Genomic DNA, 24,098 nt, shown 5'->3' on the forward strand with positions numbered 1-24,098 from the left:
TGTTGGGCTGAATTATTCCATCCATCCATCATCAACTGCTTGTCCCAAATCACTTTAAACATGCTGAGATATGACACCTTCACTGATGATGCGGTGGTCCAATTGACCGACCCCCACACACACACCAATTAACCAATTTCAATAACTGCTTATCCCAAGCATGTCTATTTTTATCCCCTAGGTTCCAATCACTGCATCTGCGAGCAAACTGAACAACGTTTCCATACCCCTAAACGACACTTCGTTTAATACCCAGGGACCGACTGACACCAGCCCCCACCCACCCAAACTCAACTAAACACCATGCCACTCCTTGTGCAATTTTTTTCCCCACTGTTCATTTTTTTGCTGCTAATTAGTCTGTTTATATTCATAGTATCTATTATTATATTGTAATATCTTGTTTTCTTTGTTTTGTAATTACTGTACTGGGCTTTGTGTTGTTTTATGCAGCATCGTGGTCCTGGAGGAACGTTGTTTCATTTCACTGTAAACTGTACCAGCTGTATATGGTTGAAATGACAATAAAGGCACTTTGAGTTCATTCCTATTTAATTTAATGTTACTGCATTAGTCTTATTCTGCCTTTGTGTCAAATAGCCTCTCTGTCCCGCAAAGCAGTAAGAGCTCAGTGTTTGATGCCTATTTAAAGTGAGGAGAGACATCAGTCGGCGATCCTGGACAGTTCACATGTACTCAGTTTCCTGCCTGCACCTTCCCTTTATCATTTCCTTGAACGTCATCATTGGGTTTAGTGTATATAAATCTTAAGGCACGTAATGAAATCACTTTAGCCTCGATCATCTGCTACACCCCAACCAGACTGCATCGCTCTTCCACATCCGCCCGCTTTGTGGTCCCACGCACAAAAGGTGAAGCAGGAAAGTTCTCGGTTCAGGTATAACAACCTTCCCCTCTCTCTCTCAGAACTGCTGAATCTCTGCCCACATTTAAAAAGGGTCCGAAAACTCGCCTTTTCCAGACTCGCTTCGCCCATCATCTCTTAAGTTCATGTAAGGTGTAAATGTTCATGCACCATAACTTTAAGATCATCCCTGGATAACCCTTTCCACAGTTACTCCTGTAATGAATGGCAAATGTTCATATATCTCAAAAAAACCCAGGAAGGTGAGCAGGAAACGTCGATATTCGAATAAAGTTTTGCAGCTACTCGTGTGATGAACTTCGGTTCATATGGTGGAAAGAAACTAACTACTTAAAAATCACGTCTCTCTCTCTCTCTCCTAAATGTAATGAACACACTAATTTCTATGAGATGTACGTCAATTTGGAGAAAAGTGTCTGATGAATGAATATTTAGCCTTTTAATAAAGAAAAATATATTTTGACCTTGCATTAAGGGGAATTTCCATCCATAAAACGACAAATTCGAGCAGCATTAGGGTTACTGAGTGGAAGAAAAGGCAGCACCACACATTTCTGGAGGAATCTGGTTGATAAGTGTTCCGAAAGCCCAGCCTGGGTTCAGCGTCAAGGGGTTTCGATTAGGCCGTTTTCGCACGTTGTACGGCGACGGGGATTGCAGCCATTCTGTTCGCCGAGATGAGCCGTCACGGTATTTCTGGGCCGCGAAAGGGTCGATCGCACGTTCCACGTCGCCAATAGCGTTTCTGCACGCGGCGCCTCTCGGCGGACGCCGGGCGTAAGCGTCCCGGCAAATCCGAGGAACGCGAGAGCCCCGGAGGCCCTCGTGTGACTCGCGCTTGCAGCCGAAGCAGTCGAGAGGAAATGCCTCGAAGCAAACGGCACGGAGCAATCCGGAACACAACAATCATCTCTGCTTTTCTTCCATCTACCATCTCAGCCCCTCGACCCAACAAGTAAATGAAAATGAGGTTGAAAAGGGCACATCTCTCAATCTCAGACAACACGGTGAAAAGTAAAGGCAGCAAAACTTCTCCACAGCTGGCAGACAGAGGAGTGTCTCAACAGAACCCCACCCCTCGGGGGATTGGGGGGGGGGTATTGTGTCGGGAGGCTGCTTTCAGCATCGAAATTGAATCAATGTGTTGTTCCAGAGCTACAATAAAAAAGGCTTTTAAAAAAAAAAAAAAAACCATAACAGGGAAAATGTGATTTTTTTCTTGGAGCAGCACTCATCTCTGATGACGACAGCTCCTCAAAGTCACTCTAGTCACCCAACATCACACTTCCAGCCCCTCCTTGTATACACATATAGCTGACATTTTTCTCCAAAGCAGCTTACAATGTTAAAGTATTTACAATTATTTACCCATTTATACAGCTGGGTACTTTTACTGGAGCAATTTAGGGTAAGTACTTTGCTCAAGGGTACTACAGCTGGAGATGGAATTTGAACCTGTGACCTTTGGGCCCAAAGGCTGCAGCTCTAATCACTATGCTACCAGCTACATAGGTGACAACTGTTACTTGTTCAGGTGGGCACATCCCCATGTCTGCATGGGTCTCTGCCGGGTGCTCTGGTTTCCTCCCACAGTCCAAAAACATACTGTTCAGGTTCACCCGTAGTGTGTGAGTGAGTGAGTGAGTGTTCCACTGATGTGAGGATGAGTAACCCAGTATAAGTAGTCTATGTAGCAGTGTAAGTCACCGCGGTGAATAAGGTGTGTGGGCTCATAACACTACATAGAGTTCACTTTGGAAGAAAGTGTGTGCTAAATGAATGATAAATATAAAAAGACTAGTGCAGGTTTTTAAAATATATGTTAAATGAACTGAATAAAAACAAATTCCAATAGAAATTATAAAAGATACACACAACACACCTTCACATATTTAACCTGCACTAAAAACGTAGGAGACCAGCGTCCAGCACGCGCCGCTCGCACCAGTTGAGTCGTTTGCGTAAACCTCAGACGGAGCGCAACGTTACGGAGATAATTTTATTTACGTGGAGATATTCTTCCTCCTGCGCCCATCATTCGGTGGGGATTGAAAGCCATTATGTTTCATTTGACTTCAAGTTCTTGCAATTAAGCTGCTTCAAATCACCGTAAGCTGATCTTACGGTACTTTCCTGTCCTCTGTTCAAAGCACAAGGCCGTATTGTGCTCCTAAATTAAAGAAGCCGAACGCACAGGCTTCGGCTCGGAGCGCATCGACGCTCGTATTTCACGTCGGCGTTGTTTACAGGACGGCCCGACGAAGAGCTCGGGGGGCCGGGTGGGTGGGTGGAGGCGGGGGAGAGGGGGGGCAGCCCAGCGCCGGCCTGCAGCGTCCGTTCGAGCTCCGTCTTCCCTGCAGATGTCAGAGCGGCCAAAACGCATCATTCGATTCAAAACAAGATTCCCACAGCAAACGCTGAGGAGCGGCGAGAGGGGGGACGGCCAGGCATCGCGCACTCTTCTCCCAGGCTTGGGAAAAACCCTGAGCATTGTGCTGAAAACCACACCGTATGAAACTGGAGGTCAGGAATAAACTTTCGGCGGGATGACGGTTCATTATGGCACTCGGTGGAAAACACGCAGACGGTGACTAAGAGGGTCGGGCCCTTCGCAGCGACGCAGCGAGGTAGCGGGAGTCGGAAGATCTCCGGAGGACGGCTCTCGCGGACGTCCTGCAGGTTTCCACGGGAGGCTCCGCGTCTGCCGCGCCAGCGAGACGCTGACATCAGAGCGCCGCGCCGCATCCGGGGCGTAGGAGGGTGGGCCGAGGGGACGGGATCCAAACAAATGTTTCCATGAACGCACCACGGTCTTTCAAGTGATTCACAAAGTAGAAAAACGATCTTAAGACACAAAGTCACTGTAATATGGATCAGTTTTACTTTCCCACACAACCCTGGTCTGCAGCAAATTTTATTCCAATTCCTCAACATGGCAGGGACTGCATTTAACAGAAAGTTTCTTGGACTCTTCGGACTCTGAGGAAACAAAATTATGGTAAAATTACAGTGAAACGTATGCGCAAGAGGAAGAAAGCAAGAGAGGGGGACGCATACCATCAGGGCACCGTCACCAACCTGGATGTCAATCTGCAGAGAACAGCCAGTGACCGAATATTTACATCCGCTTAGATTTTAATGGACTAATCAACAGTCTTTGAGCATCTTAACGCCCACCTTATACAAATAAATAAATAAATAAATAAATAAATACATGTAAATGTATGTAAGGTGTCAGATGCTTTCCTCCAAAGCAACTTCCAATGAACTCTGTGTAGTGTTATCAGCCCACACACCTTATTCACCGCGGTGACTTACACTGCTAGATACACTACTTACACTGGGTCACTCCTCCATACATCAGCGGAACCCACACACTCTCTCTGTGACTCGCACACTATGGGGGAACCTGAACAGCATGTCTTTGGAGTGTGCGAGGAAACCAGAGCACCTGGGGGACCACCAGAGATAGACACCTGTTGTCTGAAACCCAAAAAAAAACTGCAGTCCCTCAGTGGTGTCAATCTCACTATTTTCTGGTTAAATCTAATGTATTAATAAATCACTTGTAATGTCTGCTGGATTACAAGCAGGGTTCAAATGGGGGTTATTGGACTCATTTTCTGACACAGGCACTGGTTTGAGACCCCCTCAAGCAGTCTATTAACACCTTCTTCACACCTTCACTGTGGGTGAACCTGAACAGCATGTCTTGAGTGTGGGAGGAAACCAGAGCAACTGGAGGAAACCCACAGAGACACGGGGGGGGGGGGGGGAGAACATGCAAATTCCACACAGACCGAGGGGGGATCGAACCCACGTCCTCTCGCACCACCCAGGCGCTGAGAGACAGCAGCGCTACTTGCTGCGCCACCCAAATGAACCTAAAACATGGGCTGCGGAAGACGCGTAAACTTTACAACAGGTGTTTGTGAGCGTTTCCTTCAGCCGTTTAATTCGGGGTCTGAAGGATATTAGTTTTGTTTATTACGATTCATGTAAAGCGCAAAATTACTGCCAGGTGGGGCATAGTACCATCTGAAGACCATTCTAGAAGTTGCATCCTGTATCTGATCTGGTTACGATACCTGGGGTAAAAATAATACATTTTTATTTATTTCAATATTTTTTTTAAATTTAAAAAATATAATTTCAAAGTTGCATTCAATTCTTATGCACAGAGAGTTTTTCCATCCTAGCACTCAGGTCTTCTGCCGGAGCACACGTGCCGCCGTTATGAAACGCCTTTCAGGGAACCATCGAGGTGACGCCACCATTCCCCAAGTGTGACGGCGTCCCGTTTTCAGCCGTTTCGAGACGCGTCGGACGAGAGCCACCTAGATCCCTGCAACGCGCTCGAGGGCTTCGACCGTCATACCCACTACAGCACTCATTCTCCCAGGCTTCCTTTGTTCCAAAGTTACACAAAATTCATTCTGCTCCGTCTTTGGATCATCCCATCGAATGGGAAGCCCCAGCGAGCTGGCAATTTTGGAGGGGAGAAAGTGAGAGGTGGTAGAACACACGAACACACACACACAAATCATTGGGTCAAATTAATGATTTCCTTACTCCTCCTCGTTCCAGTGTGTCAGTTCACCGCTCCTTGTGTCAGGACACCCAGCCCATTCTGTGACTGTATGAGAACTGAGCCGTGAACAGCTCGACATTAATAATCCTAAAACATGGCAAAAAAAAAAAAAAAGTTTCTCTTCCTACAGCTGATCATCTTAACTCAGCCTAAGAAAACAGTTAATGAAAAGCACTCACTTCAACCGCATCAGTATTTATCACTTCCTTTCCAATTAAACCATGACCGTTTACCATTTGTCACTGCCACCAAATAAACACACAAATTACATGGATCCAATGTGTGTGTGGGGGGGGGGGGGGCTGCATTCTTAGACACCTCACCACATTATCAGCCAGGACAACTCACCGACAAGAAACTATGCCGCAGCAGGAAGGACCATGAAACCAACACACGTTACCCAAATAAGGTCAAAGACAGAAAGACAACAGAATTGAGCTTTTTTCTCTTTTTTTTTTTTTTTAAATAAAAAACCCAACAGAGGTTTCAAATTCCAATGCTCAAGGACCTCAGTTTGTCATGGCGTTCATTGTATCCCACCCACCTCATAACTGCTTAACGAAGGAATTATTTGAAGGTTATCCCACCTCATCCGACATGTGAGGCGTAAATCGGGTCTTAAGCGGAAGCCAGAAGCAGGAGGACGACAGAAAACGGGTTTCTTTTCCTCATCGGGACCGCTCAAGACTTGCTCCTGCACACTACAGCGTATGAGGGCTTTTGCTGAACTACCATGCTCATTAACTTGCCAATTTCAGAACAAAAATCTGTTTCATATTGCCAAAATACGTTTCATGAGCAGAAGTACCACTAAGATGTTACAGAAATAATCTGACACTGTTGTAGTTTTATTTCCGACACCCAGCGTGAAAAAATGATGTGCTTTGTAAAGCTTAATAGGTTCCATGATGAGGGTTGGAATGAATGCCTTAATTCCCCAACAATCCACAAGAATGAGAGCTGACTAACCCCTAATCCAGAACATAACGACTGTATTTCCTTTGCAGGAACGTGGATGAGAACAGGAGAAGAGGACCTCATCTCCTCCCGGTCATGTTCTCCTGCTACGCTGCTGTTGGGTCTGATGTATTTTGCTTGTTGAAGTCCAACCTAAAGCCAAAAGGGGGTGGGGGGGGTTCATGAAAACTGATTTGAAAACTCAGTAACTCATGTACAAAGATTCCTCCACAATTACCAACCATAACTGACTAGATTAGGTAAAATATGTATATGTCTATAATTTATAGAATGACGTACAAAAGGTCCAAAAGCACAAAGTTCCTCGGTTCTGGCTCCGATGCGGTGGACCGACCCCCCTCTCTCACTCGGAACTGCCGAACCTCCGTCTACATTTAAAAAGGGTCTTAAAACTCATCTCTTCCGGACTCACTTCTGCCATGATCTCTTAAGTTCACGTAAGGTGTGCATTTTCATGCTCTTTAACTGAGATCATGCCTGTTGAACAATGTTTAACCTTTCAAGCAGTTACTCGTGTCACGTAAATTTAAAAAAAAAAAAAAAAAAAAAAAAAAAAAAGATTGCCGATATTCGGATAAAGTTTTACGCAGCTACTCATGTGCTGAACGTTGGTTCATATAGTGGAAAGTAAACTAACTGTACTTTAGAATCACACATCTGCATCCAAGTCTCTTTCTGTTGATGTAATACAGACCTTGTATTTTCTGAGGTGTACGTTGCTTTGGAGAAAAGCCTCTGCTAAATTAATAAACGTAAATGTAATTTAAGGTCCATTAAAGTCTTTTATTGATACCGTGTCCACGAAACGGCGTCACCTTGCGGTGTGAAGGAAACCTCTGATGCACACTACATTAGATCATTGAGAAAGTTCTTCAGATCTTCAAAACGCCCAACAGCCTCGACGATCGATGGTGCGAAATAAACCGTCACAGTTCGGCGTGATCGGACAGACATCGTCATGCGCCGCAAACCTTCTCGGACAGAAGCGTAGAGCCCATATCCACAGTTTAAGCTTTGCGAACTCAAGTTGAGAAAGGACGGAGGAGATTGATTCGCTTTTAATTGCTTCCTTGCTAGCTGGCACAAAGCGTACTACTTTCTAGGCACACCGAATATTGAAATACCATCAGGATTTTTTTTTCTCCCCCTCCATACGTAGAAAGCAAACGTTAGTCTGCTTTCAAATTTGTCACGGAGAATTAACCTGCAGGTATTTCCCATGTAAACGCACGTGAACGTGAAGGAAAACCGTCAATTAAACAAAGGCGCCGCTTTCCGAAAACTCGGGGTTGGATGTTGGAGACGCCTGAACAAACAGAGGATTGTTTAAAAACCCCGAGTCAATGTCAGCCGTATGACCCATTTCTCCTTCACTTACAAGCAGTTTAACGCCGCAACCCACCGAAACGTGTCATTTTTGCGGCGCTGCTCGGCACGCTCTTCCCTTCGGCCGGTTATCGTTTTACATGGAAATTCATAAAGACGGGGCGAACGATTCATTTATTTTTTTCTTTTTTTTTTTAAAAAAAAAGGAAAAGGTGAATTCAGCATTCCCGTGCTCCTACATCAGATAGGGTTTCTGTATTTTAAACATCACGGAGGTTGGGCGGCAGCAGGTCGGGGCCTTCCGGATCGGCCTCCCACCCCACCGCTGCGGCACTAAAGCCTTCTTGAGCGCCGCCGTTTATTTTCTCACGCGTTTCGCTTCTACGCAAATGGAACGACTTCGTCGTGCGGCCGATTTTCCTTTTTTCTTGCAGGAAAATTCAGGTATCGTTTCTTTTAAAGGCGAGATTTATTTGGAGGCTCTTTCCCCCCCTCCCCTTGGTATCCTGCCGGGACGACGGACGGGCGCCTTACGGTCACCTGCCGTTAATTCCCGCCAAGTCCTCTCCCTCGTTACCGGGCGGCCTGTCGGCCTGTCATCCCGGCACTCGGCCATTTGGACTCCCAAAAGCTTTCCTCAAAAAAAAAGAATCCCATTTCAAAACTTCAGAACGGGAATAAAAACATGCGCGGCTCTTGCTTTCTTTGGCTGGATCATAAAAAAGACCACGCTGAGACGAGCAGTTCATCAATGCACGAACACATCTCGTAAGGACGATTATACCGAGAAAGGAAGGCTGGTACGAGGTGCTGCCCCAGATCCTACTAATTACGCTTTCCATTTCATTATTGTACCGGTACCATCGCTCACTTTCAAACAGCTCAAAGTGCTGGGGAAACGGGGCCAAAAGCAAAATCCCTCATACGTGAAGAGCTGCAGAAATGTCACGTCTTTCGAAGCATTTGGAGAGTCAAGAAAGTCTAAAACATCAGCCTCAATGTTAAAACACTCAGATGAAACAAAGTATGATGATATTATAAGGAAAGTGCTTTGTAAGGAGTTCCATCCTGCAAATACGGCCGTGCAGCGAAGCCTTACGGAAAGCAGCGTATTCCTCTTACCTTCTGAAAGAAATCCTCTCCTCCGTTGACCATCCCTTCTGTGGCAGCTGTAAAGAATAAAAAAAAAGAAGAGGGGGAAAAAAATCATAAATCAGTATTATAAATAGATGAATATGGACTTCTGGCTATAAAAGAGTGCTCATAGAGCGCACCTTGATGAAAAATTCAGCCTTGATACTGATAGTGGCGCTTCCTAGGGCTGAAGCTTTCATACCACAGCCAGTCACCGGGATAAGAACGTCTGACTTACATACAACCCGTAGTTACGAAGCGCCCCCCGTATAGCGTACTATATTTAAAATTGGAGTTACATACGATTCGCAATAACAAACGGGCGCTACTTTGTGACACGCATCACATTATTGCGCATCTACGGCGGCTCGTCAGCTTGTGAGCCCTAGGTAGGGAAAAAAAAAAAAAGCTTCCTTGTTTTCCGTTGGAGCACGTTGCTGTTAAGTGTCTCGTGCGTTACTGCATTTGACTAATTTTTTTTTTTTTTGTTTTTACCCTCGTAACCATGGCACCAAAGCATATGTGATGCAAGTGATGGTGATGCATCAAAGAAAAGGAAAAACGATCGTGACTGAAACTAAAGTGGCAATAATAAAACGATCGCAAAAAGGTGAAACGCCAAAGAACATCGGAAAAGCGTTCGGCTAGAGTCGGTCAAAGATCGTGACGAAATTTAAAGGACAAAGTGAAAATAATGGAGCGAAAGGTAAAGCTCCGAGATTCTCGGTTCTAAGTCCGTCGGGGTGGAATGACCTTCCCCTGTCACTCAGAACTGCTGAAACTCTGTCCACATTCAAGAAGGGTCTGAAAACTCACCTTTTCCAGATCCACTTCGCCCAAGATCTCTCCAGCTCATTTACGGTGTAATTGTTCACAGATCGTAACTTCATAGCATCCCCAGATACAGCCTTTATTCAGCCACTACTCAGGCATTGTACTTGCTTATTTGTGTATCTTGTAATATTTTTAAAAAAAAAATTGGTGTGGGTATCAGGATTTGTCTGTGTCTTATGCACCTACTCGAACGATTAACCTCGGCGCAGCAAGTGGTAGGTAACAAACTAGGTTTGCTCGAGACTTTCATGTCTTCAGCTATGTTTCCATCTCTTAACGTAATGCATAAATTGTATTTTTGCCGAGATGTACGTCGCTTTGGACAAAAGCATCTGCTAAGTGAATAAATGTAAAAGGCTCTGTCCCGATGTCTCTCTCTCTATTATAAATACTGTATGAACATTTCAATTACTGTATTAAAGATTTTAGTGTATCTGGAAGTGTTTTTCTGATGTTTTTTTATGCACAGTATATAGTGTACCTTTCTAACAAACATTTGACTGACACTAGATATGAACCGCATCAAACTGTTCTGACTTACATACAAATTTGACTTAAAGACAGACTCGGAAACAGAACTCGTTCATAATTCGGGGACCGTACATATTATTATTATTATTATTATTATTATTATTATTATATTCATTAAATTAAGTGGCTTACAGATCAGCATATACAGACAGATGGAGATAAAGAAATTTTTTTAAAAAAAATCACCCCCATTTTGCTGCTACATATCATTCAAGCAGCAACCTACATACATCGGCCCAAAAGAAACGCAGCAAAATCACTGAAATAAATGAGTTTAAACGGTAAATAAAGGAGCGTATTGGAGATCAGCTAATGGTAGATTTAGCTTTGCAGGTTTTGGAGTGATGAACAATCCAGTCTTGCATCTCCCAACCCCTTTGGCAGTATGGAAGTGTGGTTTTGTGAGAAATTTGACAAGGAGAGATCATTAAAAATGTGTTCTGTGCACACGATCAGGGACAACAAACACATTTAAGGAGTTTTCTAATGAGGGAACCTCGGTGTGTCACCTTTCTGGAGAGATTAGCATCCACATGCATTGTGTTCTTAAAACCATATGACATTACGATACTTTGATCCTGCAAAGAAATAAGTTGCTTTAAACAGAATTAAACGTGCTTTTTAATTCATCTGTGCCGAGCAAACGAACAATGGGCCGCGCCTCCTCTCCACCAACGAATTCAGCGTCGTACTCGTGAGCTCATCCCTGGCTTAGCTGCGCAATCCTGTTATTTTAATAACATTTTGCGAAAAATAACGTGAGGTGCACTGCCTGGTAGAAACATTATTGCGCTTCAGCTGGTTTTCATGGACTGAATCACCAGCAGTTACAAAAATAAGCTCAAAAACAGCTTGATCATCATTTAAAAAAAAAAAAAAAAAAAAGGAAAAAAAAATGCTTGTATGAGGCAAATGCCCATTTGATACACACTGACAGCCAAGTCAATATGAGCCAATACACACATTTAAAACTGCAGTGAAAGGGTGGAGGAGGAAAAAAAAAAAAAAAAAAAGTCACATTTATTTTGTGCGACAGTGGTTCACGTCTAAGTTACTTTAGAGCCCTTTACAAACCAAACAACGATTACCAAACGCGGTTTGCATACATGGACAGTCCTTTTCCACACAAAGACTCAGGAAACACTCATTTTAAAATTATTTCCTATTAATAAAATATTCGCACATTTGGAATCACTGAACAGATTTTAAAGCCAAGCCAGGAAATTCAGTCCCATATTGCTATCTTCAGAGAAGAAAAAGATTTCTCCATATTAAAATAAATGTAAGGAACAGGTTTTATGCTCTCCATGGATTCTTTATGCCAGAGGCATCTCTCTAAACGCAGAGGACCCTCAGGGTTACTGCTGGCAGTGCCGATGCCTGCAGAACTGGGCTAATTTTCAGAGCTCCGAAAATTGTTTAATCAGACTGCGCGCACACACACACCACGGACAATGGCACCAACATTAAACCAGGCGTTAAGTCATTTATAAGATGAGCAGAGTATGACACAGGGGCATATGAGGCATACCTGTCAAAGACAGCAGTCAGAGCTGGGAAGGAACCCAAAACCCTCTTCTACCACAATTAAAACAAACAGTGTCCAGTTCTGATGGCGTGAGAAGAGAGATGTTGTATATATGTACGCACGCACGCACACATATAGTTCTCATCACTAAGCAAAAGGTGAATGAGGAAAAATGTGAATATTCATGCGCTGTATGGCATGGTGGTACAGCAAGTAGCGCTGCTGTCTCACAGCGCCTGGGTGGTGCGACAGGATGTGGGTTCGATCCCTGCTCAGTTTGTATGTTCTCCCCGTGTCTGCGTGGGTTTCCTCCGGGTGCTCTGGTTTCCTCCCACATCCAAAGACATGCTGTTCAGGTTCACCCATAGTGTGTGAGTGATGCACAGAGAGAGTGTGTGTTCCACTGATGTACGGATGAGTGACTCAGTGTAAGTAGTGTATCTAGCAGTGTAAGTCACCGCGGTGAATAAGGTGCGTGGGCTGGTCACACTACATAGAGTTCATTGGAAGTTGCTCTGGAGAAAAAAAGTGTCTGCTAAATGAATATAAATATCAGCGAAAATCAGGTTCACAAAATATCAGGTGCTTGAGCCATGATATAAATATTACACGTATTTAAGCACAGTTAAGTGATCTGAATTTGTGTGTGTGTGTGTGTATGTGTGTGTGTGTATATATATATATATATATATATATATATATATATATATATATATATCTCATGAGATATCTTTCTTCCTCCCCTACACCACCTACTTTTTTGTTCCCGTTCAGTAAAATTGACTTGAGCTCAGCTGTAAATGCACGTTCAGCTGGAAGTCATTTGCTGCTGCAAGTAGCGCAAAAAACACCTATTACATTTCACAGAGGTTATGAAAGATGTTATTTCAACAGGGGGGTACCTGGTGAACCTGACAGCTCGGCCTTGTCTCACGAATATTCCTCGGGAAGTTATTTTCTCTAAACTAACAATCGAAAGCTACGGCCGGTTACTCGCATGAGGAACGGATTTTTGTCCAAAACTGGAAATACGGATCGCAATAAGACTGAGCAGAGTTTCCCATCGCTTTCCCTCCAGTTGGGTTGTCCAAAGCGACGCTTAATACCCTTCCAATCTCATCACGTGATTCAAGATAAATCATTCCAGAGCTGGCCTGGGGCAATCTTATACATCTACAGCAACAAAAAAAAGGATTGCAAGTGACAACTTTGATTTTTTTTTTTTTCCTCCCCCTTCCCCCTGAAGAAAGTTTCCACCAGACTGGCAAAGTGTTGCATGCAATGTTGGCGGGAGGAATTTTCATTCTGTAAAACTTAGTTTCGCAGGGAAGCATTTTTTCCTACAGAGCTCAACTTGGCCCCAAGTGAAGCATCTCGACATCGACGACTCTGTTGTGCGCCATGACAGAAAATCCATCAACAAAACTGTAAAATCCAAGTAAAATCCATGTGTTTCACTGTATCCAACAACGCAGTACATGCTGGGAGCCACATAATATTGTAGTAGTAGGGTGGAGGGGGGTGGTTGCCTTCCCATCACTCTTCACCGCATTGTGTTCTCTTAGCTAAGGGATATTTGGGTATTGCTGTGTATCAGGTTTACGCCTATAGTGTTCCCGTTTGCGTTGTACGCCAGTTACGTGACCGTGTACAGCTTCAATCAACGTTCCCCTCCGGGCTGCTGGGGGCGCTACGAATAACTGCCCCCTCAAGTCTGGTGGATACAGGGACAGCTGGTAGTGTAGTGCTTAGCGCTGCTGCCTTTGGATCCAAAGGTTGTAGGTTCAATCCCCACCTCCAGCTGTAGTACCTTTGATCAAGGTACTTACCCTAAATTGCTCCAGTAAAATTACCCAGCTGTATAAATGGATAAATAATTGGAGGGAAAAAAGTGCAAGTGTCTCTGCCCTTATAATGAAGAGCGTGAAGAACTTCCCCCCACTCACCTGTTGACAAAATATGAACAGGAGGAGAACAGCAGCTATAATTGTGTACAGGTCAAGAATCCCGACAGATCTTGGAAAGACTGAATAAATGGGAACTTTATTAATGCTGAAGGAAAACTGCCCAGCAGTGCAGTAACGGGGGGGGGGGAGTCAGAGCCCACTTCAAATGCCACTTTTTCCTCCCGTGTATCTGCTAAACAACCCCGCCGCCCCCTCGATATCACCCCGCAAGGACAACGGTACCCCAAACTGCAGTCTTCCACTCCATGCGGCTTGTTTTCCCATCTTTCTGAGGACCTTGTGGGTGCCAGCCACTGAAGAAGCTCTCATTTGCTGTATGCACGAAATTCGAGAGATAGTTGGGAAAGAGAGAGGCCCCCTCCCCAACTCTGTTGCCTGGCAACACAAACAAACTTGCAGATGTGTAATGTTCCACTTCAGTCAAGGATCTGCTGCATTTTTATTTGCTGGACAATATGTCATCAGTTTTACTAGGGTTGTAATGGAAATGGTGTATAATTCATTGAGTGCAGGGCCATGGTCTAATGATTTTTTTTTTTAAAAAAATCATAAAATCAAACCTCACACATCACAGAGAAGAAAACAACTAAGTCAGACACTTGTTTCCCTCAACACAGCAATAAAAGAGCATGGCAGATGTTGAAGATAATGCTTCTGTTTTTGCACAGCTGCCATCCATTCTCAGTTACCACTTACCCAGTACAGGTCATGGTAGCTACCCTGGGAAGCACAGGGTTTTTTTTAAAAATAAAAAAATAAAAAAAAAAAAGGTGATGTATACTCCGGGCAGCCTTCCCATGTGTCCCAGCGAACTCGCTTCGAATACCCGACCCACCTGGACCACATATTTCCTGACTAACGGAAACTGCCTTAGCAAACAGAGAATCCATTCACACATTCAAACCCACAACCATGGCACGTAGTCTTCATTTTGACACGCAATGACTATTTACATTTACACATGTACAGTTTTTATTAGTAAAGAACATACATGTTGCATATTACAGTAATAGATATGATATTCAATTGTTTATAGATATGAGACAGTTGGTAGTGTAGTGTGTGTTTATATTTTGGGACACCTGGTAGGGAGGTGTTAGAGCTGGTACCTTCGGACCCCAGGTTCACAGGTTCAAATCCCACTTCCTGCTGCAGTACCCTTGAGCACAAGGTACTTACCCTAAAATTGCTCCAGTAAAGTTACCCAGCTGCATAAATGTCTAAATAACTGTAAGTCGCTTAAAATTATAAAGTTGCTTGGGAGAAAAGCGTCAGCTAAATGAATTAATGTAATAAATATGATGATCATTCCGAAGCGGTGCACTGGAGGTCCACTTTAAGTACAAATTGTTTGACTTAGTCCAAAAAAAAAAAAAAAAAAAAAAAAAAAGACAAGTCCAATTAGAGAAGCGATGGAAACTGTCGTCGCCATAAGGGAACATTCGTAATTCTGTTTCAGCGCCTTTTGATTCCCATAATTCCAAAAATCATACCAAGTTGGCATAATTCTTCTACAGAAAGTTCACTGCAAGAACCCGTTTTGAATGCGTTTCAGACAAAGTGTTTTACGGTCCATGACCTCGGTAAGCAACGGAAAAACAGCGTAACGTAGCACGAGAACGGGCGAATTTTGCTTGAAACAAAAACCCAAGCTAAGGAGAATACAACATGAGCACAGATACAGATGCAGATAACGGCTGAATCTAAACAGACATGACAACTTTTTTTTTTTTTTTTTTTGGGAAGATCTCGCAGTAATTTCCAGTCTAAACTGTTTATTTTCTCATACCAAACGGAATAGTTTCGGCGACAGGAGGACAGCTACACGTAGGGGAGCCGCTTCCTATCGCCAACCAACTGCCGCCAGCTATCATTTAAAAAAAGAAAGGAGACTACAAATTAAACACGGAGGTCTGCCTAAGTATAATTTAGACAGAACATTTCAAATGAACAACAGAACAAAAAAAAAAGTTACCACAAAGCAAACAAAAATGTCAGTGCGCCATGAATGGACCGAACCTGAAATAAATCAAACGCAGAACACGGCCGTAAATTTCACCGTATTTACTGCTCTTGGTTGCACAGAAATGGGTCAAAACTCCCAAGTCAGGTGGGTCCGGTTGAACTGAATTCCAGGTTTTATTTTCTTAAGTAATAAAAGGCAGGTTTTCACCAGGTTTCTGAGGGGAAACTATATTATGCTCCAGAGAGCTTAATCATGGGCAAGAATCTCATTCGTAAGCAAGTTCTCTGTAATTTCCTAATTGTAACAGCATGTTACACACCGTGTCGGGACGGGGCTGCTGGGTAACATATGTATTTTTCTATATATTCTTACGTAGGCGTTTCCTAGCCTGTGTTTTTGTTACAGCGCACTTGAGCCAGGGGTGGGTACTGGCTTCTACATCCGAGCGAACGGGCGAGCACTTTGGACCAGCCCTCAGTCATTAGATCTATATATTTCCTTAAGGAAATTCACACTCTGAAGTCATTTTTGGCTTACAGCACATTTTTTTTTTTTTTTTTTTTAAATAATCAACATATCACAAAACTCAAAATTTAACAGTGCGGTCTGGAAATGTGCACCACATCCTGGGAAGAAGGAAAAAAAAAAAAAAAAAAGGAGCAAAGCATTCTTATTGCTTGACAAATATTTTCAATGGAGATTCCTCACGTAAAAGGCCTAATTAGGAAAACTGAAGCACTGTCTTTCAAAACAGACCTGCAACAATATTGGAAGTTTTTTTTTTCGTTTGTTTTTTGTGGCCGTGCTTCAACTGAATACTCCGAGTACAGGCAGCCCCTGGGTTACGAACGTCTGACTTACGAACAACCCGTAATTATGAACCACCGCCCATGAAGTCTACTATATTAAAAATTCGACTTACATACAACGATTCGTAATAACAAACGGGCACTACTTTGCGAGGCGCATCAAAACACCGCACATCTACCGCAGTTCATCAGCTCATGGGTGCGTAAGCCCGAGGAAGGACAAAGACTTCATTCTTTCTGTTAAGCGTCTCGTGCGTTACTGCACTTGGCAGTAATTTTTTTTTGTTTTTACCCTCATAACCATAGCGCCGAAGTGTAAATGTGATGCAAGTGATGGTGATTCAAAGAAAGGGAAAACGATCACGATTGAAACCGAAGCGGAAATAAAGCGATCGGAAAAAGGTGAGACGCCAACAAAAATCGGAAAAGCGTTCGGCTACAGTCGGTCGACGATCGGGACAATTTTAAAGGGCAAAGTGAAAATAATGGAGCATGTAAAGGGCTTTATCCTGATGTGTCTCTCTCCATTAGTAAATGTTATATTACATTGTATTATATTACCGTCAGGCTCCGGTTCCCCGTGACCCCGTATGGGACAAGCGGTTCTGAAAATGTGTGTGTGTGTGTGTGTGTGTGTGTGTGTGTGTGTATATTACTGTATTGTTATATTAAAGATGTTTTAGTGTATCGGGAAGTGTTTCTAATGTTTTTTTATGCATAGAAAGGTACCCTATACTGTACGCTATACGCTCAGACAAACCTTTGACTAACTGACGTTACACACAAACCGTACCTAGCTGTTCCGACTTACGACGAAATCCGACAGACTTAGGAACGGAACTCGTTCGTAATCCGGGGACTGCCCGTGCCAAGAAGCTCGGCGAATGACGAGAGGCAGCAGCAGCGCCGAAACCGAATTCCGCCGAAATTTCCCACTCCCAACTGTACGCCTAAGAATACAGAGGATACGCAGCGCTACGAAGCGCAGCTCCGTACGCGTTCCTCCCGATACATCTGCTCTTTTTCGAACCCGTATCTCTTGAGGACAAGAGCTGGCTCTTCTGCAATGGCTTATTCCCTCGCTTGTCATAACAAAGTCGCTGCTCCCAGCCAGCATTTTTCAAACCCGAAACGCTCGGGCAGCTGTTGCGAATTAGCCAATGAGAACACTGGGAAGCCCGCGTGCCAAGTCCTCTTCCCGGACCGAATCGACGGCGTCCAGCGCTTCCCGGACATACGCTGCCCAATCCTCCACGACCACGCGCAGGAGGGAGCGACCCGTGCCAGCGCCCTTCTGATCCTCGGCGCGACGGACGGGCCGCGGGTGCGATAACACCGATCCCTGTACTGGGAGAACTTCATTCGGAGCCCAGCGAAAACGTTCAGCCTCCTATGGAAACAATATGGATTTGACCGCAACTGCGAATAAAGGGCCACGGTTAAAGTCGGAGCAGCCGGGCTCTGTTTCTCTAGGCCCGGGTCCAGCGGCGAGGCGGCCCAAAGCACATTCCTCTCAGCGCTCACTTCCTGCCCAGCACTTTTATTCAGCAGACAAAAGACAAAGACTCCCCAAAAACACGTAGCACATGCAGTTCATGCACTCCAAACTGACACTGTGGCCTGGTTTAAAATGCACTGCAGTATCTTATAAGTTGTACCGATGGACAGCTAAGGGCAGCCCTGGGTCAATGAGGGGGCTGGGCTGGGCTGGGCTGGGATAGATGGATGCAGACTGCTACTATTAATTTCCCCCTCCCAGGTTTCAGGAGTCGATGAGGCGCGCTGAAGACCCGAAACCCAGGTTCACATCCCACATCATGTTGCAGTACCCTTGAGCAAGACACTTACCCTGAATCTGACAGTAAAAATGACCCAGCTTTATAAATGAGCCATTGAATCACTGCAAGCAGATTAATTTTGCAGGCTGCCTTTGAGAAAACTCAGCAAAATCAATGATAACCAAGTCACCCTTTACAAAAATTCGAACCGATTTTCTATCGCTATGACGACGAGGGGGAACAACAATACGATGTTTTTGAATATTCTGCAGTGTACGCAAGTACCTAGGTCAGCTTCTATTTAGAGGTCAGAACTTACTTCTCTCCTCTAATAGGGCAGCATGCTGACACAGTAGCGCTGCTGCCTCACTGCGCCTGGGTGGTGCGAGAGGACGCGGGTTCGATCCTGCTCACTCTGTGTGGAGTTTGCATGTTCTTCTTGTGTCTGCGTAGGTTTCCTCCGGGTGCTCTGGTTTCCTCCCACACTCCAAAGACTTGCTGTTCAGGTTCCCCCATAGTGTGTGAGTGAGAGGCAGAGTGTGTGTGTTCCACTGATGTGTGTGGATGAGTGACCCAGTGTAAGTAGTGTATCTAGCAGTGTAAGTCACCGCGGTGAATAAGGTGTGTGGGCTGGTAACACTACATAGAGTTCACTGGAAGTTGGAGGAAGGTGCCTGCTAAATAAATTAATGTAAAAAGCAGCACGTTTGCCACGTTCACCCATAGCTTACGACTGACTGGCAAATTTTCTACACTATCTTCTCACCTTCATTTACTGTAAAGCTCCTGTAGGAATTGCTTTTTATTGGCGTGACCCAAAAATGTATGGCTTCCGGCTACCAATTCCCAATTTGCGTGTATCACGTACATGAAACTACCAAAACACACACACACACACACACACACACCTAACTGATTCTCATCTGATTTCTTACAGGAACATTTAATGTAACCATACAAATGAGCGATGACATAAAAAGCCCTACCAGTGCCTTAACAGCCCTAGTGGTGTTTAAAGGTTAGTTTTGAATACCGTTCAAGCTTGGACAGAACCGTCTGCATCCGTTTAGTAAACTGGCCCCTGCACAACTGAACTATTAATCAATTTGCATCTTGCCAGTTCCCGTACACACTGGAAAGAATTAAGCCGAACACTCCCGTTTCATCTGGAAAAACATGCTCCGTGACTATGAGTAATCCCCGGTTTAAAGATGTACCAAAGCGGAAGCTGAACAAAGACACTTCTTTATGGCCCAAACACTGAGTTACTCCAAATTGACACCAGGTTGTTTTCCATTATAGGGGCTTTGTGAAACAGGTAGTCCTGGACTACTGTAGACATGCAGCTATGCGGGGGGAAAAAAGGGGAAGAAAAAAAAAAAAACTGAAAAATCTGCAATTAGTTGTGTAAAAAAAATTTCAGTATATCAACAGAATAATCTAGAAGACACTTAGGAAGAGAACATATAACCATCTGTTATTGTGCTAGGGGAGTGGTTTCAACTGAGAACCTGCTTACACATGAATATATTAAAAATTTCCCTTCCTGTTGTGCTGTTTCCGCATGCAAGTGTGACAACACTCAACACCTGACGTTGAGACTAAGGTGTCAGTTATAATTCGTTAGAAATCTTACAGTATGGTTGAAATCAGGGCCGTGGAGTCGGTGCACAAAACCTTTGACTCCAATAACCCAGTAATTGCTTGCAACTCCACAGCACTGCCCAAAAATTGCACGTTATTTTGGGGGTCGACTTATCCTGCGAATATTGGCCTAAACCTATATTTACACCTCTAATTTTTGGGGATCGACTTATACGCCGGCATATACGGTACATTTAGTTGGAGTCGGTACATTTTTACCGACTCCAGTAACCCAATAATTGCTTCCGACTCCACTGCACTGATTGAAATCGCTTCTGTTCCTCGTCTGCCTTGCAAATCACAGGAGAGGTCACCGCGAGTCAGGGTCGCATCCGTCATCATCATCATCACGGTTTAAATGAAGGACTGAACTTGGTTTTTTTACACTGTTTTCAAATAAGCTATCCTGCAATTACACTCCCTGTGATCTCTTCCATCACCGTAATTTTCCCTCAGACATATAATGTAGATTATTTATATAACATAGGAAGTTAAGAATGCAGAAGTTTGCAATATCCTGGTATTTTGGAAGTGCAGCAAAGTATGCAAGCAGGTATTCTGGCTTTACCCTGCTGCACAACTGATTGATTTAATAACAGATTTATTACGGTTCAGATTCACTCTCGACTGGGAAGGGATCATTACAACACCTAACCATAACCCAGGATCCAACGGAGAGGCAGGCCACAGTGGCACACATTCGCACCTCTTCCAAACAAAGGGTAAAAAAAAGTTTCCACAGTTATTTTGCTGAGAAATGACTAATTTTGCAATGACGCAATATTTGGGTTCTCGGGAAAACAGGAGTCCTCTTTACTTGAGGAAGAGGAGCGCGGTAAAGTTTACTCGTACTCTCAAGCCGGCCAGCCAGCGAGTGCAAGCTTGGTGAAGACCATAGGCACTTACTACCTTGGAGAAGGACGGTCCCTGATTCTCAGAGCAAAATTTACACTCAGCCATGGTCAATAGAGGGTCTCACACTTGAACCCAAAGGTCGCTTGTTTCAACCCCATCGGAACACTGCTACGGCACCGAGAAAGGTTCTCAACCCGGTTTACTGCAGTATGCATAAAAATAATAGTAATAATGCAGAGAGCATGAATGAAAGGAAAGAGGAGGAAGACAACGACGATAAGTAATAAATGATCACGTGACCCCGGACAGGGAATATTTAGAGGGTTTGGCAGCAGCCCACCAACACTGCTTGGTTGTTATAGCATTCCTGAGACATTCCAAGAACAGGAAAATAATGGTCATCACAGCACTTCCAGTAACTCTTGCTTTGTGTAAATCAACAAGCTGCATCATTTTTAACGTTGAAACGCACTACTTATATCACTTCGACCGCCGACTCTCGTAAATGAAGGACTAACACGCAAACGCGCTGCTGTAAAAAAGAAACCTCCCGGAACAATCCCGGTTCAACCAGATTTCCACCCTGCATATTCTCTAAATCATTAGATATGTATTTGTACTCATGAAAATGGCAAATTATTTTTATTAGCCAAGCAAGTTTGACAGTATGCAAATACAGACAGCCCATGATTTACACAAATAGACCGTTCTTCAACCCCTTATGCAAGTCAAAATTCATGTATGTCGGATTCCTCCTCCTCCTCCCCCACCATTCAACATAACATTAATTTTGCCATCTGTTATTGCACCTTGACATTTCTTCGTTATTGCAGTTTTCATGCTAGCTGTTCCTTTCACGTACTCCTTTATACGTGCAGCATCCTTTGCTATCGTGTTTAGTTTATACGGCTAAACCTGGTTCCCGCGCTATAGACAATCTTTGGCAACCTTCATAATTCCTTATGTCTAATTTCATCTCCAACTAGATTGTTGTACGCTTGCGAGACGGTTCTCGCTTTCCTTCAAGCGCACGTTTACCACCAGGCATTGTGACTAGAGAAAAGGGCAAAAATATGCGAAAAAGCACTGGACTAACGGGAGGAGATGTGTTCACGACTCAAAACATGTGACAACTGGGAAGATGCAGCTTCCTGGCCTTGTCTGGCTACGCCGACTTGCGCTTAATGTATTTCAGATGTTTCGCATAAGCACTATCGGTAAATGTGTATGCCGGGAATTTTTTTTTACATAAATCCGGATGTACGCGAGTAGAGGGGCATCTGTATTTAAAACAAATGCGGGACTTTGGAGGGTGGGGGCAGAAAATTTGCCTTGGGTGTGCGTTCACATACTATGCAGAGACTGTATGAACCGTGCCCACGACAACGGAGTAAGAGGAGGCCAGATGTGAACCCACAGCGAAACTGAGTGGGTGGTTACTTCCCCAGCCATGTGGTGCTATCATCATTAAATCGAGTGGTTTCACTGTTCTGGGACACACTGTTTGGCTTCTGCTCCCCCAAATCCTGCCCCCTCCCCAAATACTTTGGGCTTCCACCAGATTTCCAAAGATGCTTTACAGGGAGGGTAGAGGGGCTGGGGGAGGGTAGAATTCCAGCCAGCTTCCTCTAGAGAACTAAAATTGCTCCAAAATGTTGCAACCACATTCGGGTGGGGGGGTAAATAAATAAAAAACAAATTGTTTAATGTCATGGACTTATACTTCTGCAGCACTAAGACCATGAATAGAAACTAACTTCATTGGCTAATTATTACCACTTTGAAGTGGGTGCAAAGAAATTAATAATTTACTTGCACATTTCCAGCTGTAAAACTACTGCACAGAATGCCAACTATAGAACTCGGGGTGTTTTCTTTTTTTTTTTGGTCTTAAGTGTTACTGGAGTGTGAGCACAAAGCAGCATGTTTAATTCGCTGAAGCAGAGTGAAAACACGGGAGCGCGGCGGAGGAAACGCTCAAGGCTACGTCCCCATGTGCGCTGCATCTCCGAGCGTGTCTTGGAACGCAAGCAAACGCCAACCGGTGCGTCGGGGGGAAAAAAGAAAGTTCAAGATGAGAAAGCTTTAGAAAGAAGTCTTGGAAAAAGAGAACATTAAATACTCAACACTGAACAAGTGAATCCAGCAGGACTTCACTCAGACGCAGTTTTAATAGAGATACAACGATGTGGGGAAAAGTCTGGGCGCTCGGTCAAACTACAGGTTTTGTTGGATTTTCTTTTTTTAAACGCAACCCCTGATGGGATGAACATGACATTTCTGCACATTTTAATGCACAACTGTACTTGGGTTAATTTAATAGAAAATGATGCATGCGCGAAAGCTTGGGCACCCAAACTGTCGGTACTCGGCAAGACCCCCTTTGGCCGAAAGCACGGCCTTCGGACATTTCTAGTAGCCAACTAAGTTCTTCGATTCTTGCTTTAGGAACGCGTTCCCTCGCAACACACTTCTACTTGAGACACATTCCTACGACGTCTCGTATGCACGGCATGTTCGAGATCCACGCGCCGATTTTCAATAACGTTCAAGTCCGGGGAGCGCGAAGGCCGTTCCAAAAAACAATCTCTTAAAGTAGTTAATGGTTGAACTTGAGGTATGTTTGAATCGTTGTCAAGTTGTAATATCCAGCCTCTTTTCAGCTTCTTCACAGACTGCGTGACACCACCCTCCAGGATTTGTTGATACTTGGTCTAATCCATTGTACCTTCTACCCACACAATATGTCTGGTCCCACTGGCTGCAACTCAACCCCAAGGCATAAGAGATTCACCCCCCTACCACACATACTTAAGCTGGCTTGGTGTTCCTCAAATGCTTCTTTGTTCCCAACCAACCTGTGGTGGTTATAGGCAAGGAGTTCAATTTTTGTTCCATCACACCAAAGTGCCTCCAGCTTGTCTGAGGGTTGAACACTTCAGACATTGGCTTTTGTGATGAGCTCTCAAGGTTTCCTTCTGATGCAGACCATGTTTGTTCAAGCAACGGTGCACCACAGCTCCTGCAAAAGCTAACCCTTCCTGGACACCCTTTTGAAGCGATGCAGGACTTTTGCTTCGCACAGATGACCAGTATAAGAGCAGTTCTGTGATTTTTTATTTGTATTCCAGATCTTGTCTTGAGCACTTCACCTTAACTTTCATTTGTTAATGACATTTGACTGTTTCGCAAACAGGGAACATTTACCTTTATTCATTTATCTGATGCTTTTCTCCGAAGTGACTTGGTGTCAAGATGACAATTATTTACC

General features: G+C 44.1%; 1 protein-coding gene across 1 annotated transcript in view; it reads right to left on the bottom strand.

Annotated features, from left to right (window-relative positions):
- LOC108939515 (protein bicaudal C homolog 1-like) overlaps window positions 1-24,098 on the bottom strand; it is a 66,313-nt gene that overhangs the window by 36,280 nt on the left and 5,935 nt on the right. Inside the window, exon 2 of the mRNA XM_029248766.1 lies at window positions 8,904-8,950. Coding sequence (XP_029104599.1) covers window positions 8,904-8,950 — 47 coding nt within the window. The remainder of the gene's footprint in view (window positions 1-8,903; window positions 8,951-24,098) is intronic.

Source organism: Scleropages formosus, chromosome 24, assembly GCF_900964775.1.
Source record: "Scleropages formosus chromosome 24, fSclFor1.1, whole genome shotgun sequence".
NCBI lineage: Eukaryota > Metazoa > Chordata > Actinopteri > Osteoglossiformes > Osteoglossidae > Scleropages > Scleropages formosus.